The sequence below is a fragment of the Gopherus evgoodei genome, chromosome 9 (genome assembly GCF_007399415.2).
Source record: "Gopherus evgoodei ecotype Sinaloan lineage chromosome 9, rGopEvg1_v1.p, whole genome shotgun sequence".
Taxonomy (NCBI): Eukaryota; Metazoa; Chordata; order Testudines; family Testudinidae; genus Gopherus; species Gopherus evgoodei.
The window spans coordinates 5,510,573-5,524,829 of record NC_044330.1 but is presented as its reverse complement, the minus strand read 5'-3'; the positions used below and the strand labels follow the sequence as shown (position 1 = coordinate 5,524,829).

Sequence of the window (14,257 nt, the reverse complement as noted above, 5' to 3'; positions counted from 1 at the left end):
GGCACTTGAGCATGCAAATGTGCACATACAAATTAGGCAGCTAGGGACAAATTCATCACTAATGTAGATGGACACAATTCCATTTCACCAGCAGTTCACTTGGCCCATCGTTTAGAAAACATTTTAAAAAAACCTCTGTCTATTGCTAGGGTCTCACTCTCGCTACAACCCCAGGTTCTCTGGACTGGCTGAGCTGTGCTCGTTGTAAGCCCAGGCTGGCAGGAATGGAGAGTGGGATGAAAGCAAAGATGTACACGCCTGGAGCCAGTAATAAAGACAGAGCAACTCTATCTTACCGAAGGCTGCCTGCCTGCCGCCCTTTCAGGGACCCCCAGGGTGGCCCCCATGGCTTGCCGCCCCAGGCACACGCTTGGAGCGCTAGTGCCTGGAGCCGCCACTGGCAGTCCCGTGGAAATGTGAAAAATGTGCCCAGGACAGGGGCACTCACTGATGCTGTCAGGAGGGCAGCGTGTGGCTTGAGCGTGGCACAAGATGTATCCATTCTGCAGTGTTATACACACTTCTAAAATCAAGCAACCAACTAGGGCACCATTTGGCCTTTCCACAGTCCAGCCCGGTCTGTGGCCTTGCAATATACTTCACTGGAGACATCTCTCAAAAGCAGGGTCTCCACCAGTTCCTTCCACTCCTTGTGGGCTAGGGACAGCAAACCTGGAGCCTGTAGCGCAGTGCCTCAAACAGCACGAGGCTGAGCCTTTGCATCCCATGCCCTGAATGCAGCAGCAGGCCTTAGGGGAATCATGTCAGTATCACAGTGCAATGGGATTAACGTAAATACTGGCTTCTTTCATGATGCCCCCTGTTGAGCAGCTTCCCTGATCCAATGTGATTAACCACCTTGTTTTTTTCCTCCAGCTGCTCCTACAAGCTCTCTTCTTTGGCTTGGCCTTTTCTGGATAATCAGCCTCTCTTGCCTCTGCATCTAGTTGTGAATGCAAAATCTGCAGCCACTTGAGACAGGCCTGATCTCAACAATGAAAAGTCTCCTGACTTTATCTTACAGTCACGCCCTCCTCTGTGTCGGTCAGTGTGACAGCACCACCCAGAAGTTCAGAGCTCCATTGTGTTGGGTGCTGCCAGGACCGGCGCTAGGGTTTTTCGCGCCCTAGGCGCACGGCCATTTCGCCACTCCCCGCGGCTCCGGTGGAGCTGCCGCAGGCATTCCTGCGGAGGGTCCGTTGGTCTGTGGCTCTGGTGAAGCTGCCGCAGGCATGCCTGCGGGCGGTCCACTGGGGCCGCGCGAGCAGCTGACCGTCCGCAGGCATGACTGCGGCAGGTCAACCGGAGCTGCCTGCCATCCACCCCGGCAAAATGCTGCCCCCTGAATAATCCTGGCTCCCTGGGCGATTGCCTACACTGCCTAAATGGTAGCGCCGGCCCTGGGTGCTGCATGAACAAACAGTATGGACTTGTCTACATGGGGAGATTGACCAGAATAGCTCTTGCAGAATAAATTTGGCAAGTGCACTAGTTATTCCCAATCCAGAGTGATTTTTATTCCGGACTAGAGTGTTCACATGGGAAGCAATTCCAGAATAGCTAGACAAGCCCTCAGAGACTCTCCTTGCCCTGTTTACATTTACACAATGTGCAACACATGGGGGTTGCAAACTGAGCCCCTAATTCCAGAAAGTACTTAAGCACATGCTAAAATCTCACTGATATCGATGGGCCTTAGGTACAAGCTTAAGTGATTTCCTGAATCACTGCCGATGCAAAGACCGGGGAAGGGAGGATGTGGGTTACATAGGCTCGTGAGGTGCAAAGTGTGATGCAATCGACTCATTCAAATGGTTGACTCTTAATTATAATAAAGAAATTACCACATTAAAATTGAAGTCAGGAACATCTAACCTCAGCCCTGATCCTGCTATTAAATCCACCGTGCTGACTCCTACCACAGAGATCCCTGTTGCGTGCATAAAACTGCAGGAATACGGCCTTAGGGTGAAATTTTCTAATCCAGGTAGGGGCTTTTGGCAGAATCCCTCCCTTGAAAGAAATGGAAGTTGTGTGTCTAGATCCCCGAGTTAGATCTGAAAACCTCAACCCAGCACAGTAAGCTCCTTGGGGATGAGGCTGTTTCTTCCCAATTTGCCCATAAAGTGCCCTGAGGTGACATAAACAATGAATATCATTCACTCTCCTTCCGGTGAATCTCAAGCTGCCCTGCCTCCAGTTCTATTACCCTGAGCTGTGTGAAGCTGCTCAGTCTGGTTTGCAAGCCATCATGCCAACCTATTGTTATTTCAGAGTCACATCCCTGGGTGCTCCACTTGGAAGTGCTGGGTCTGAGCGAGGTGAGAAATTCCACCAAAGCTGAGGCATTTCATTTAGGGATTGTCTATATGTACCGGAGGCCCAATGGGTGGCGATTGATGCATCGACCGCAGATCGCTCTCCCATCGACTCCTGTTCTTCACCTGAATGAGAAGTGCAAGTGGAGTTGACGGGAGACACTTTCCTGTCGCCATCGCGTAGTGTGGTAAATAGATCTAAGTACATCGACTTCAGCTATGTTATTCACGTAGCTGAAGTTGTGTAACTTAGATCGATCCCCCCGTAGTGTAGAGCAGGCCTAAGTCTCAGGTGGAACCATGCACAAAACCACCCCGATCAGCACTGGTTCACCTGGAACTGAGCCAGATTTTCCCAGAAGGATCACGTTCCATTAACCTCATTCCCACTGAGCAGTACCTAGGCCTTACGCTGTGATTAATCTAGTGTGGTGGAGGAAGCTGTCTGACTCGAATGCAGGGGGGACAAGAGGCAGAGCTGGGGGAGTGTGGGAGGAGAGAGTTTGGGACAGGACAGACCTGGGGTGAATCAGAGTTTTGTAGGGAAGGAGACTGTTGTTCGTAGGATCTCTGCCTCATCTGTTGCAGAAGCTGGAAGTTGTGCAGCGAAAAAGCAGGGGCCGGCTGGAAGAGAAGGGACAGATTCATGCTGGCCCTAGGGGGCTCAAATCGGCCACCCTAAATCAGTGAACACCTGTGACCTTAATGGCTCTGTGCACCACAGTTCCCCACCTGTAAAAAGGGGATATAGCACTGCCCTTACCTCATAGGCAGGCTGGAAGAACAAACCCATTAATGTCTGTGAAGCCCTTTGATATAAGCACCCTGGAAAAACCCACAAGGAAATTAATTATTCTGTCTTCAGAGCAGAGTTGGAACGGGGACCAGTAAATAAGGGCTGGGACCACCCGTTGAACAATGAGGATAAAAGAAAATATTGAGTGAGCACCATCCATCCCGGGCACTGATTAAGGCAGGGCTCCTCTGGAAAAAATCGTACGTGCTCATACATTAAAGATGGTTTCATAATGTGTACGTACAAGGGGGCCGGATTAAGATTGCACTGGAGACCTTCATTCTGGTATCTCCTAGCTTCTGAGTGCTTGAGATTGCTGCCTGAATGTTCCTTTCATGTTGTTTTGAGTGTGCGTAATTTCTCGTACTTTTCTCCTGGCCCCTCTTATATGTCTCTGTTCTAAGGGGAACAAGCCCAATCGTTTCAATCTCTCTGTAGGAGGAATTCTTCATGCCCTTGACTAATCTAATTTGCCAATTCCTTGTGAGGAGCAAGTTGTCTTTATTGTTTTGACAACAATTAATTTAAACCAGGAATGGATTTAGAGCTCCAGGAAAGTTGTTATTCACCTCTGACGAGCCAGACAGGAAGCAGAGATTTGGACATATTCTCTGATTGGCTCAGAGGTGATTCATCCTTTGCCTTGAATTCAGCAGCTGTCAATCAGGAGGCTTTGGCTGATATGACTCTTGGCCTCAGTTGTGTTGACTTCTGGGAAACAGAGGCAAATGGCCGACGCACCACATGACCTTTCCTCTTCCTGTCCCGAGCCAGGATTTTCTTCTGTGTTACAATAATGGTCACAATGGATTAGCCCAGGTGTTTGTGCAGTGGTGATGCTGTAGAGCGCATTGAACAGCGCCTTTTTGGCTGGTCCAGAATCCATCAAAATCAATGGAGAGTCTCCCATTCGATGGGCCTTTAAAGCATATGCCCCCTTCATAAAATCTGCCAATATTAATAAAAGCTTGGGAGATGAACCAGGGATGGAAATCTCCATAGATTCGCACAGCCACTTGGACGCTCTCCTGACTTTTTCTAGCCAGGTCACTTGATTCATAACTTTGTAATTATTTCATGTAAATACATATGGATAGTTTTCAGGTCACCGTCAAAACAGCCAGATGGATGTTTCTGAGCGTTTCACATAAAGATTGTAATTCCCTGGCTGAGGCTTTGCAGGCTAAATTTCAGCCTGGAGCAAATTTATACAGCTGAGATTTAAATCCTTGTGAAAAATACCAGCTTCTTATGGAAACCCAGGAGCAAGAAGAGTTCTGCTGCCAAATGGCACCAGGTGCGAATAAAAGGGATTGCTATGACAAGAACGTGAGGGTTGGGGGGAGGGAGTGAAGGGTAATGCTTGGAATTGGGGAGTTTCCAGTGAATTCTATCTTCAAGCTCATTGCTTTTTTGTAAAGTTATATATCAATGTATGTGTCTGTGACCCTTGTTCTTGGAGGAGAGCCAGGAAAAGCAGAAAGGACTAATCAAATAGCTGCAAGTGCTGTTAGTAAGGGAAGCAGTGCCAGCACGATGGAGCAGTTCAAACAACAACTAACTCAGGGCAAATCAAATACCAGCGTTTTTGTTTTGTTTTCTCAAAGCAGAATTCGAAATGAGCTGGAAACGAGAGATGGGGGCTAAGGCGTTAAAGTCAGCTACAGATCCACGCTCCTCCCATCTCAGTGATCAGTGGGTTTGGAACTGGAGGTTGGATCTGGACTCGTCTCTACTGACAACCTTTGGTAATGATAACCTATGTCCAGTCCTATAGGCCAGGGTCAGCACAGAAATGGGGAGCTAATGCCCGACGTATTGCCTTGTCTGTACTGGCTGCTCCAGTAGGTGGCGCTCCGTGGCAGCATGGCTCTGTTTGCCCCAGGATGGTAGTAAGGAAATGTGATGTGGCTGCAGATGCTATCTTTCAGAGGAGGTGTCAGCCTGAAGTCTTGGACTGCTCAGGGTTGCTACAGCTCCCACGGAGGGATGTCAACCAGAAAGTCCTACCTACAATGTTGGTGTGACGAACTGGGAAAGTTCTTAATGTTTTCTCTGAATACTGTATTGGTGCCTCAGTGTCCCCATGGCAGTTCTTAAGTATCTGGCAGAGCAATGGCCAGTGCACCTAAATGCCTGACACTCTGTCTCTTAGCAACTGATGGCCTGGGCCCCTCCCCTGCAAAGGTGCCAGCTGAAGGTGTTGGAGACAAAGGGATCAGGTGACCTCCTGGCCCGGGAAAGGGGCTGAGCAGAGAGGAGGGGCTGGGAGGGGTTGTTAGTCTGGAGCTGGCTGGGGTCAAGGGTGGAAGGGAGACCTGGGGGGTCTGGCTCACTGCCCCCCAGAATGGACCCAGCCGAGGGGTCCGGTTCGCTGTATCTACAAGCTCTGTTTTAGACCCTGTTCCTGTCATCGAATAAACCTCTGTTTTACTGGCTGGCTGAGAGTCACGTCTGACTGCAAAGTGGGGGTGCAGAACCCGGTGGCTTCCCCAGGACCCCGCTGGGGTGGACTCGCTGTGGGAAGCGCACGGAGGGGCAGAGGATGCTGAATGCTCCAAGGAGAGACCCAGGAGGTGAAGCTGTGTGAGCTTCTTGCCCTGAACAAGTCTGCTCCAAGGGAGAGGAGGCTCCCCAAAGTCCTGCCTGGCTTGGTGGGGAGCAGTTCCAGAGCATCGCCCGGTGACTCCGTGACAACTGGTGGCAGCGTCGGGACGTACTGCACCCCGTGAATGGCGCTGCTTGCAGTAAGTGACTGGGGAGCAGTAAAACAAAGGAGGGATAATGAGGACCAGGCGTGCTGAAGGCTCAGAGTGGGACGGTTTCAGGGGGCAGTTAACCTCTGGGAGTGTGTGACCAGCGAGAAGGACTGTTGGAGTAACGGGGTCCCCCTGAGGACTGCAGTGAGCAGTCTCAGGGGCGGAGGAGCTTGCCGCTCGACCCTGGGAGAGAGAAGGATTTTTGCAGTAGCAGGGTTCCCCAGGGGATTGCAGGAGCAGTCCCAGGGGCGGAGGAGTCTGCAGCTCGACCCTGGCAAAGAGGTGGTGATCACGAGAAGGGTTGGCACACCCGGGGTTCTTCCTGGAAACCATGGGGGAGCCAAGAGCACACAGGCCTGTGAGTCCAGAGCCACTTGGGAACGATGAAGTGATGGCCTATCACCATCTCCTTGAGAAGGACATTGTGATCCTGTGCACAAAGAGAGGGTTACGCATGGGGAAATTCACCAAGGCACAGTTAATCGTGCAGTTGAAGGAGAAGCACCGCTCTGAGGAGCAGATTCCTGGCCCAGATGGGGCTACAAGAGGATCTGAGAGCAGCTGGAGCATCAGCCAGGCATCCCCGGGAGTCTGGTCCCCAATCAGACGAGGGTCTTCATGATTGGGTTCCCCATCAGGAGATTGGAGACGGATGGGATGGGAGCAGAGCCCGAGAGAGCGAGAGGACCGTGAGAGAGAGCAAGAGCCCGAGGAAAAGCTGCAGGAGAAGCAGCAGCAGCGTGGACTGGTGATGGTGGAGCAGAGAGACATAGGGGGTTGCCCAGGGGTCAGTGGGGAAACACGCCTGCGAGGGCGAGACCCTGGGACAGAGAGAACTGTGGTGGTGCAGCCCCAGATGCTGAGGGACTGTGGGACCTGGGTGAAGTTCCCTGGGGTGAAGCCCCTCGCCCTGCCTATGGCCCAGATCCCTGTGCAGACCCAGAAGGGGTCGGGCTGGCTGGTAGTTGGGGTTCTCCAGGATATCGGCTGGGAGGCCCTGTTGCGGGGTGACTGTCTCCCCATGGGACAGGATCCAGGCCCCGCTCCTGTAATGGCCGAGGGTTTGAATTCAAATCCAGGGAACCAATTGGCTAGGATGGAAATGGTCAGTGAAAATGCAAATAACCTGGCTGGCAGGGGGGAGGGGCTGCTGGGCTCAGGATACCTGCCTACCTATAACCAGCCCCCTGGGGCTGAGTGGGAGGGAGAGATGCTCCCCGCTCCCCTGCACACCGGAGAGGGGGCTCACGCTGGCTCTGATGCTGGGACCAGAGCAGAGAGCTCGCTGCCTGTCCCCATTGGGACAGCAAGGGCAGCGCTGAACACGGGGGGAGCTGAGACCCCAGCTGAGTGCAGGGACACCCAGGCAGGGCAGGTCAGCTGCCAAACAGGTTTGCCTGGTCCAGACGTGCTGCTGGGAAGTGATTACACAGCAGGGAGGGAGCTACCAGGGACAGGGCTCAGGGGGGCTGTGACCCCAGGTCCAGCCAGCGAGAGGGAGCAGGTCCCACTCCCTGCCCCAGCTGCTGAATCCCAGACCGAGCTGCAGAGGGATCCCTCCTTGGAGAAGCTGAGGGAACTTGCTGGCCACAGCACTGCAAACCTCCTTGGGGAAGGCTGCAGGGACAGAGTCCTGCAGGAGAAGGGATTCCTGTACCGGGAATGGGCTCTTCAAGGGGAAGTAGAACTGGGGGGAATCGGGAGGCAGCTGGTGGTGCCCCAGGAATCCACAGGGTTCTTCCCTTTCGAGCTGCTGGATGGGAGGAGAGTGAGAGGACCCCTGAACCTGAAGAGGGAGGATTGGATGAAGAAGGGGGAAGACCCCCGGGGGGATCTCTTCCCTGAGATGGGAGCCAATCTCCCCATCAGGTGTTCCCCATTCAGAGTCACTGGGAAAGCAGCCCAGAACCTGGAGAGAGAGGTCAAGGACCTGCTGGCTTTAGATGGGATCCAGCCATTTTACAGTCCATGGGCCTCACCCGTGGGGCTGATCCCCAAGCGAGACAGGATGATCTGGTTTTATGGGGGCTCTCAGAAGCTTAAAGCCATCACAGCGTCCGATGCCGACCCCATGGCTAGGCCGGGGGAGATTCTAGACAAGCTGAGAGGGATGGAGAACTTGGCCCTGGCAGACACTGATAACATGTGCATCTTTAGCCAGACCTGGGAGGAACAGGTGTCCCAGGTGAAGAGGGGGCTGGGCTGCCTCAAGGAGGTGGGACTGACGGTAAAAGCTGAAAAGTCCAAGGGGTGACGGCAGAGGTGTTGTGTCTGGGCCACAAAGTGGGAAGCGGCTTCCCAAGCCCAGAGCTGGCCAAGGCCAAGATGGGGGCTCTTAACCAAGAGAGCCTGAATTGCAGCCCAGCGTGCTGGGAGAAGACCCCGTCCCAGTGTGAATCCCAGGGGTATTGGGGTAGCAAAAGGGTTCAAGCCGCATAAACCTTCCCACATGCGGCCTGCAAGTGCCATCAAGCACACCCGACCTAAGGGAGGGCGTAAGACTGGACTGTCCTGGTGTAACTCACACCAAGGGATGGTAGAGATGCTGGGGCATCCATGGGAACCTTGGTGGGTTCGAACTTCCCATTAGTTGTCACGGAGTCACCGGGCGATGCTCTGGAACTGCTCCCCACAAAGCCAGGCAGGACTTTGGGGAGCCTCCTCTCCCTTGGAGCAGACTTGTTCAGGGCAAGAAGCTCACACGGCTTCACCTCCTGGGTCTCTCCTTGGAGCATTCAGCATCCTCTGCCCCTCCGTGCGCTTCCCACAGCGAGTCCACCCCAGCGGGGTCCTGGGGAAGCCACCGGGTTCTGCACCCCCACTTTGCAGTCAGACGTGACTCTCAGCCAGCCAGTAAAACAGAGGTTTATTCGATGACAGGAACAGGGTCTAAAACAGAGCTTGTAGATACAGCGAACCGGACCCCTCGGCTGGGTCCATTCTGGGGGCCAGTGAGCCAGACCCCCCAGGTCTCCCTTCCACCCTTGACCCCAGCCAGCTCCAGACTAACAACCCCTCCCAGCCCCTCCTCTCTGCTCAGCCCCTTTCCCGGGCCTTTGTCTCCAACAACTTCAGCTGGCACCTTTGCAGGGGAGGGGCCCAGGCCATCAGTTGCTAAGAGACAGAGTGTCAGGCATTTAGGTGCACTGGCCATTGCTCTGCCAGATACTTAAGAACTGCCATGGGGACACTGAGGAACCAACACAGTATTCAGAGAAAACATTAAGAACTTTCCCAGTTCGTCACAGTTGGTGACTGTAAAAGACAGCCTGGAAGTCTGGATACAAACTTTAACAGCCAATCCCTGCTCCTATAATGGACCCGACAAAACCTTTGGGTCTAACGACCTTTGGGAAGTCTGGGACCAGATCCAGACTTAGCAGCCCAAGCCCATAGCTAATAACTTGAACTGGATACAGTTTGAGTTGGATACAGGATTCTTCTTCACTAGAGGGTAAGGCGGAGCCTGCAAGGATCACTTAGCATTCAAGATGTGAGGCACAGCACCTGAAAAAGCCTTTCTAAATTAAAGGTATCTTCTATGCATGGTCCCGGCCTTGGCATCATCCCTGTATTATCTTGGCCACCTGCCATGATCCTGGCACATTTGCCACCACAGGTTAGTGGGCATCACGGTGTGCTGGCATTTGGGTTCAGGTTCACACTTTGGGTCTAAGCCCTGTATCTGAGCATCCTGCCTGTCCCTGCTCACAACATATCCGTTTGCCGATAAAGAACATCACCTGATCTGCCTTGGTCCCTATTGCCATTGGCTGACAAGTGTCAACTCAACTTTCTCTTAGTTTCCTACTTGGAAAGGCAACGCTTGTGCCCTGTGAATGAAGAAAGCTCCTCGCCCATGCTGCTGCTACACTCAGCTCTCCGACATGGCCAACCCGCATGCCCTCCTGGCTCTTGGTTTGACACACTACAGCAATGGCATAGAGCAGTTCGAGCATCTCACCTTCACGTAATCATATTCACAGAGGTAGGACGATTCCAGGTCAAAATGCATGAAGTAGAGTTTGATTCTAAATCCATCCGGCACAGAAATATTCCAAGTCACTTCCGAGTCACTGGGGTAGGAATCTGGGAAGTTAGGGGACTGGATCTCCCCAAACATGTCCGTCAACTCAATGGCAGCTGTACTACCAAATAGGAAGGCACAAAGGGACCAGGCCAGAAGATACCTGCAAAACACGCATGAAGATCAGATGAATGTTTCCCCAAGCTGAAACCCATCGAGGACACAATCTACTTGGTTTGTCCCGCGTTCCAGGGTGGTTCTACTCTGAAAAGTGTCCGGGACCGGTACACTATGGCTTCAGGATGGCAAGCATGGAGTTTCTTTTCACTTTCCTATGCAGCATGGGATGTGGTTCACCTGCTCAAATCACCTGGGCATGTCTCACTTAACAATTCCCTGCCAGTGCAGGGGCCTTAGCCACCCGGTCTCTCCTGTTCCCTCCTTGTGGCATGCATTTTAGTCTCCTGTGGTAGTCCAACTGGCAGCCCATGGGCCAGATCGGGCCCAGGGGATGATTCCACCAGCCCCTGAACATGTCTGCCCCCTCAGCAGACCTGCTTTACAAAATGGTATCCCTGAGCGGCGCGACCTCCCATTCACTGTACGTGCAAGGTCATGCCTCATGAAGGCCGCCATTTTGTAGAACACACATTTCTGTATGTGGCCCATGGTGGTGCCTTGCACAACTAGCATCCAGCCAATGGCACTGGAAAGGTTGACTTGCCCTTTGAGATTAAGATAGGGGTAACCGGGTGGAATTTAACAGTCTTTCCTGGGTAGGAGGTGAGACAAGATGACCTGATGGTACCTTCTGGCCTTGAACTCTATGAAACCAGGAATGGCTCCCCCATAGGGGGATTTCCTTAGGAAGATTGTAATGACTCCAAACGGGAATTTGGTGAGATACTGGGGTGAATAATCTGACTCTGATGAGAAATGTTTAGGATTGTTAAGGAACCCAAGAGGTTTGGACCTCATCTCACCTCGCCGATGACTCACCCAGCTCACAAGCAGCACAGCGTCCTCTATCCCCATGTTGGGAGGAGGAGGGGTGTCAGTGCTGACTCAGATAATAAGGAATCAAGTGTCTGAAAGATACAGTGCAAGGTGCAATCTAGGGCTTAATATTTCCTGTCTGTGCACACAGCCTCCTCGCAAACCCAGGGTACCTAACACTTTCTTAGGAACAGACAGCAATTAATGCTGCTTTGTTCAGGACATTTTAATTTAATGGAAGAATAAACATGCAAAAGTTTAATAAAATAATGGAGCTTTCTAAATAGGCTTAATGAAAGAATCAGGTCTATAACAGCTAAACCTTATTATTATTACTTACCCTCATCTCACTAAACTTGGATCATTGAGGGCTTGTAGCCACTACCTACCTTGATGGGATGGGTTCTTTCACGAGCATGGATAATCCACCTCTCTCAGAGGCAGGCACTAGGTTGACCTAGTGCTGTCTACACAGGGGGTTAGATGGACATAACTACGTCTCTCAGAGGTGTGGATTTCTCATGTTCCTGAGAGATGTAGCTAGACCAATGTAAGTTCCCAGTGTAGACCAGCGCTGACTCTCCAAGCCTATATATCTCCATAACTGCACTGCAACAGACATATTGTGTATGTTATATAAGGAGAGGCTAAAGTTAATTTTTTATCTATTTCCCTCTTTTCTGTTGTGAGTCTTTCTTTCTTTCTTTCTTTCTTTCTTTCTTTCTTTCTTTCTTTCTTTCTTTCTTGTGGGAGGATAGGTATTATCCCCATTTTACAGATGGGGAAACTGAGGCCCAGAGAGGTTAAGGCCCAGATCCTCAAAGGCAGGCAGGCTCCTAATTTCTACTGAGATCAATGGAAGTGAGCAGCCATTTCTCAGGCGTCCTGCTGGTTCTGGGCCTAGGTGACTTGCCCAAAGTGACAACAGAGTTTGGATTCTACACCTGTCTCAGGTCCCAAGAAATTAATGCTGATAATCCAGCCATCCTGATGCCCAGGCGTGTGCATTTTTCTGGCACAAAAATCGAATATAATTAAGTTTGTTTTTTTGACAAAACTAATGAAAACAGGAGATCTGCTTGGCATAAGACATTCTGCCTCTGCTGTGCTTGAAACTGACCAGAACTTAAGCAGTTTAATTCCATTATCCAAGTGAATAAAGTGCATCAATAAAGAGACTGTGTAAAAAGTCAAATCCATTAAAACTATTATTTCAGTTTTAAAAACTAGGCACTCAGGCTTTGATGTTCAGAAGCCATTAAAGCCAACGGAACTATGTATGCACAAAGCCTGCATAAATGTTTGCAAGATGAGGGTCTGAGTTAGCCATGCCAGGGAAGAAATTAAAACTATATCTATGAATTATTTTTAACTTGACGGAGTCCTTTTAAAAGCAGGGCAGTAGCTATCTGGAGTGCTTTCATGTACCACAGTCACTTTCCTCAGCTTTTGCGGAGAAGTAGAGAAAGTTAACAAGAACTGAGAAATTTGGATCAATTTTTCTCTCAACGCAAGTGAGTTTTAACATGCAACTTTTTGATGGCTTCTTCGAAACCACAAAAATGTGCGAAGGGAAAATCTGTTTCTCTTCTGGTTGAAATACATCTTTGGGGCCAGATCTGTAGCTGGTGTAAACCGTGTAAGCCTCCTTGACTTTGATGGAGCTATGCGAATTTGCACTAGCTAAAGATTCGGCCTATTATGTCTTTGCTTTGCTTTCTCGGTAACAGAGGAGGAAAAATAAGATCAAACTTCTCTGCCATGCCAGGAAAGTCTTATCCTCAGGAAAGGGAGAAAAATGACTTTGGTGTGAACAGAGAAACAGAAACACGTACAGTATGTAACGCCTCTGCTGAAACTCACACTTTTCAGAATCCCAGCGAACGCTGTGTAAATAAAGCACTAAGTGGCAATGATATCACGCGCTTTCTTTGCAACCCCAAAAAGCCAGCCTGCATGGTGAGTCGTCCCTCAGTAAGCTAGAATTCCCGGGGACTCCGGCACGCAATCCCAGCACTGGCATGGATTTGAGACATGGGTAATGTTTTATTTGCTGCTTGCCTCACAGGCTAAGCAATCAAAAAAAAAAAAGCCATCATCAAAGTAAAGTATTTTCCAGAGGCAAATCCCCTCCCCAACCCTGCCCAAATAGTAAGGGAATCCCCTTGTCAGTTTCCCAAATGGGTGCCTACCTCATTTTGCTGCTGTTGGTGTTTTCTGATCTGCTTCGAATGAGGGTGTTTTTGGTATAGGCTGTCTTGTCCCAAACGCTCCGCTGTCTGCCTTATCTTTGTTCAACCCAGATTTGTGTGTGTGTGTGTGTGTGTGTGTGCGTGTGTGTGTGTGTGTGTGTGACTGGAGTTGTCTGGCATTCTCCATGCAGGTCACGCCTTCCTCTGCCTGCTACAGTTCTACAGACCTGACTGTGCTGAAACTGTCCTTTGCTCAGCCAGGCGGTTCTCACAGTCCCTCCTCTCACTCCACAGGGATGTCTCCTGAACTGCAACAAAAGCCACAGGGCTCAGCTAGGTTTTTGTCTCTCTAAATCTGCAAGGGCATGTGTGTGTGTGTGTTTGTGTTGTACGTTTTTTTTCCATGCTGCTGTGCCAGATGGCTAAAATTTGCTTCTCAACAGAGTGCGCTGCAGAGACACCAGCACAAGACGAGCCGGGAATGTATGAAACACAAAATTGTCCAACATAAATAACTGAAATTAGGCTTGGGCCTGGGCGCTGGAATTCAGATATGGGTTTTGGGGACCAGATTTCAGCCTCTCCCTGCCACAGCTCCAAAGTTGTTCAGAGTTTGGGGTTCCACTCTGGTTTCAGAGAAAGACTGTAATCACCACAGTCAGATCTAGTCTCAGATCCAGGTTTCCAACCCCTGCATAGCTCAGGACGGGATGGGTTCACGATTCTCATTCTAGGGCTAACAGCAACATTCAGATCTGGGTTTGGTTCTGGATTTAGAGCCCCTTAAAGCTCAAGGATGCAGGCCTTTGATCCAGACAGATCTCTAAAAGGTACAGCTAAAACCTTGAATGCTTTCCTACCCTAAATAGATTCCTTTCCCCCTTTCTCTGAACAAAATGGCTTGCCTATAACACATAATGGGAACAAAATCTATATGGGTGCAAACAAGGAGACATCAGCAGGGAATCAAAGCACCCACTCCTCTGCCAGACAAGATGCTCTTTGAGAGCTTCAGAGTAAAATTTCAATAGCTGTTTGCCGATGTCTGCTTAATCCGGTTAATGTAAATCCTGCAGACACCCAGAGGCAGGCCTGGGTACACATGCAGCATGTTAAACACACACCCAGGCAAGGAAAGCAACCAGGCAGGGCAATGAGGATGTGTTGGC

General features: G+C 50.7%; 1 protein-coding gene across 3 annotated transcripts in view; it reads right to left on the bottom strand.

The window, feature by feature from the left end:
• The window catches only part of MASP1 (mannan binding lectin serine peptidase 1), a 70,825-nt gene extending 57,547 nt beyond the window's left edge, over positions 1-13,278 (bottom strand). Inside the window, exons 1-2 of one of the 3 annotated variants that reach the window (XM_030576174.1) lie at positions 13,089-13,278; positions 9,838-10,063 (exon numbers count right to left, since the gene is read on the bottom strand). In XM_030576174.1, the coding sequence (XP_030432034.1) occupies positions 9,838-10,063; positions 13,089-13,093 (231 nt within the window). In that variant the 5' untranslated portion in view covers positions 13,094-13,278. The remainder of the gene's footprint in view (positions 1-9,837; positions 10,064-13,088) is intronic. The other 2 variants (XM_030576172.1, XM_030576173.1) reach the window with 2 other exon arrangements.
• Positions 13,279-14,257: the final 979 nt, after the last annotated feature.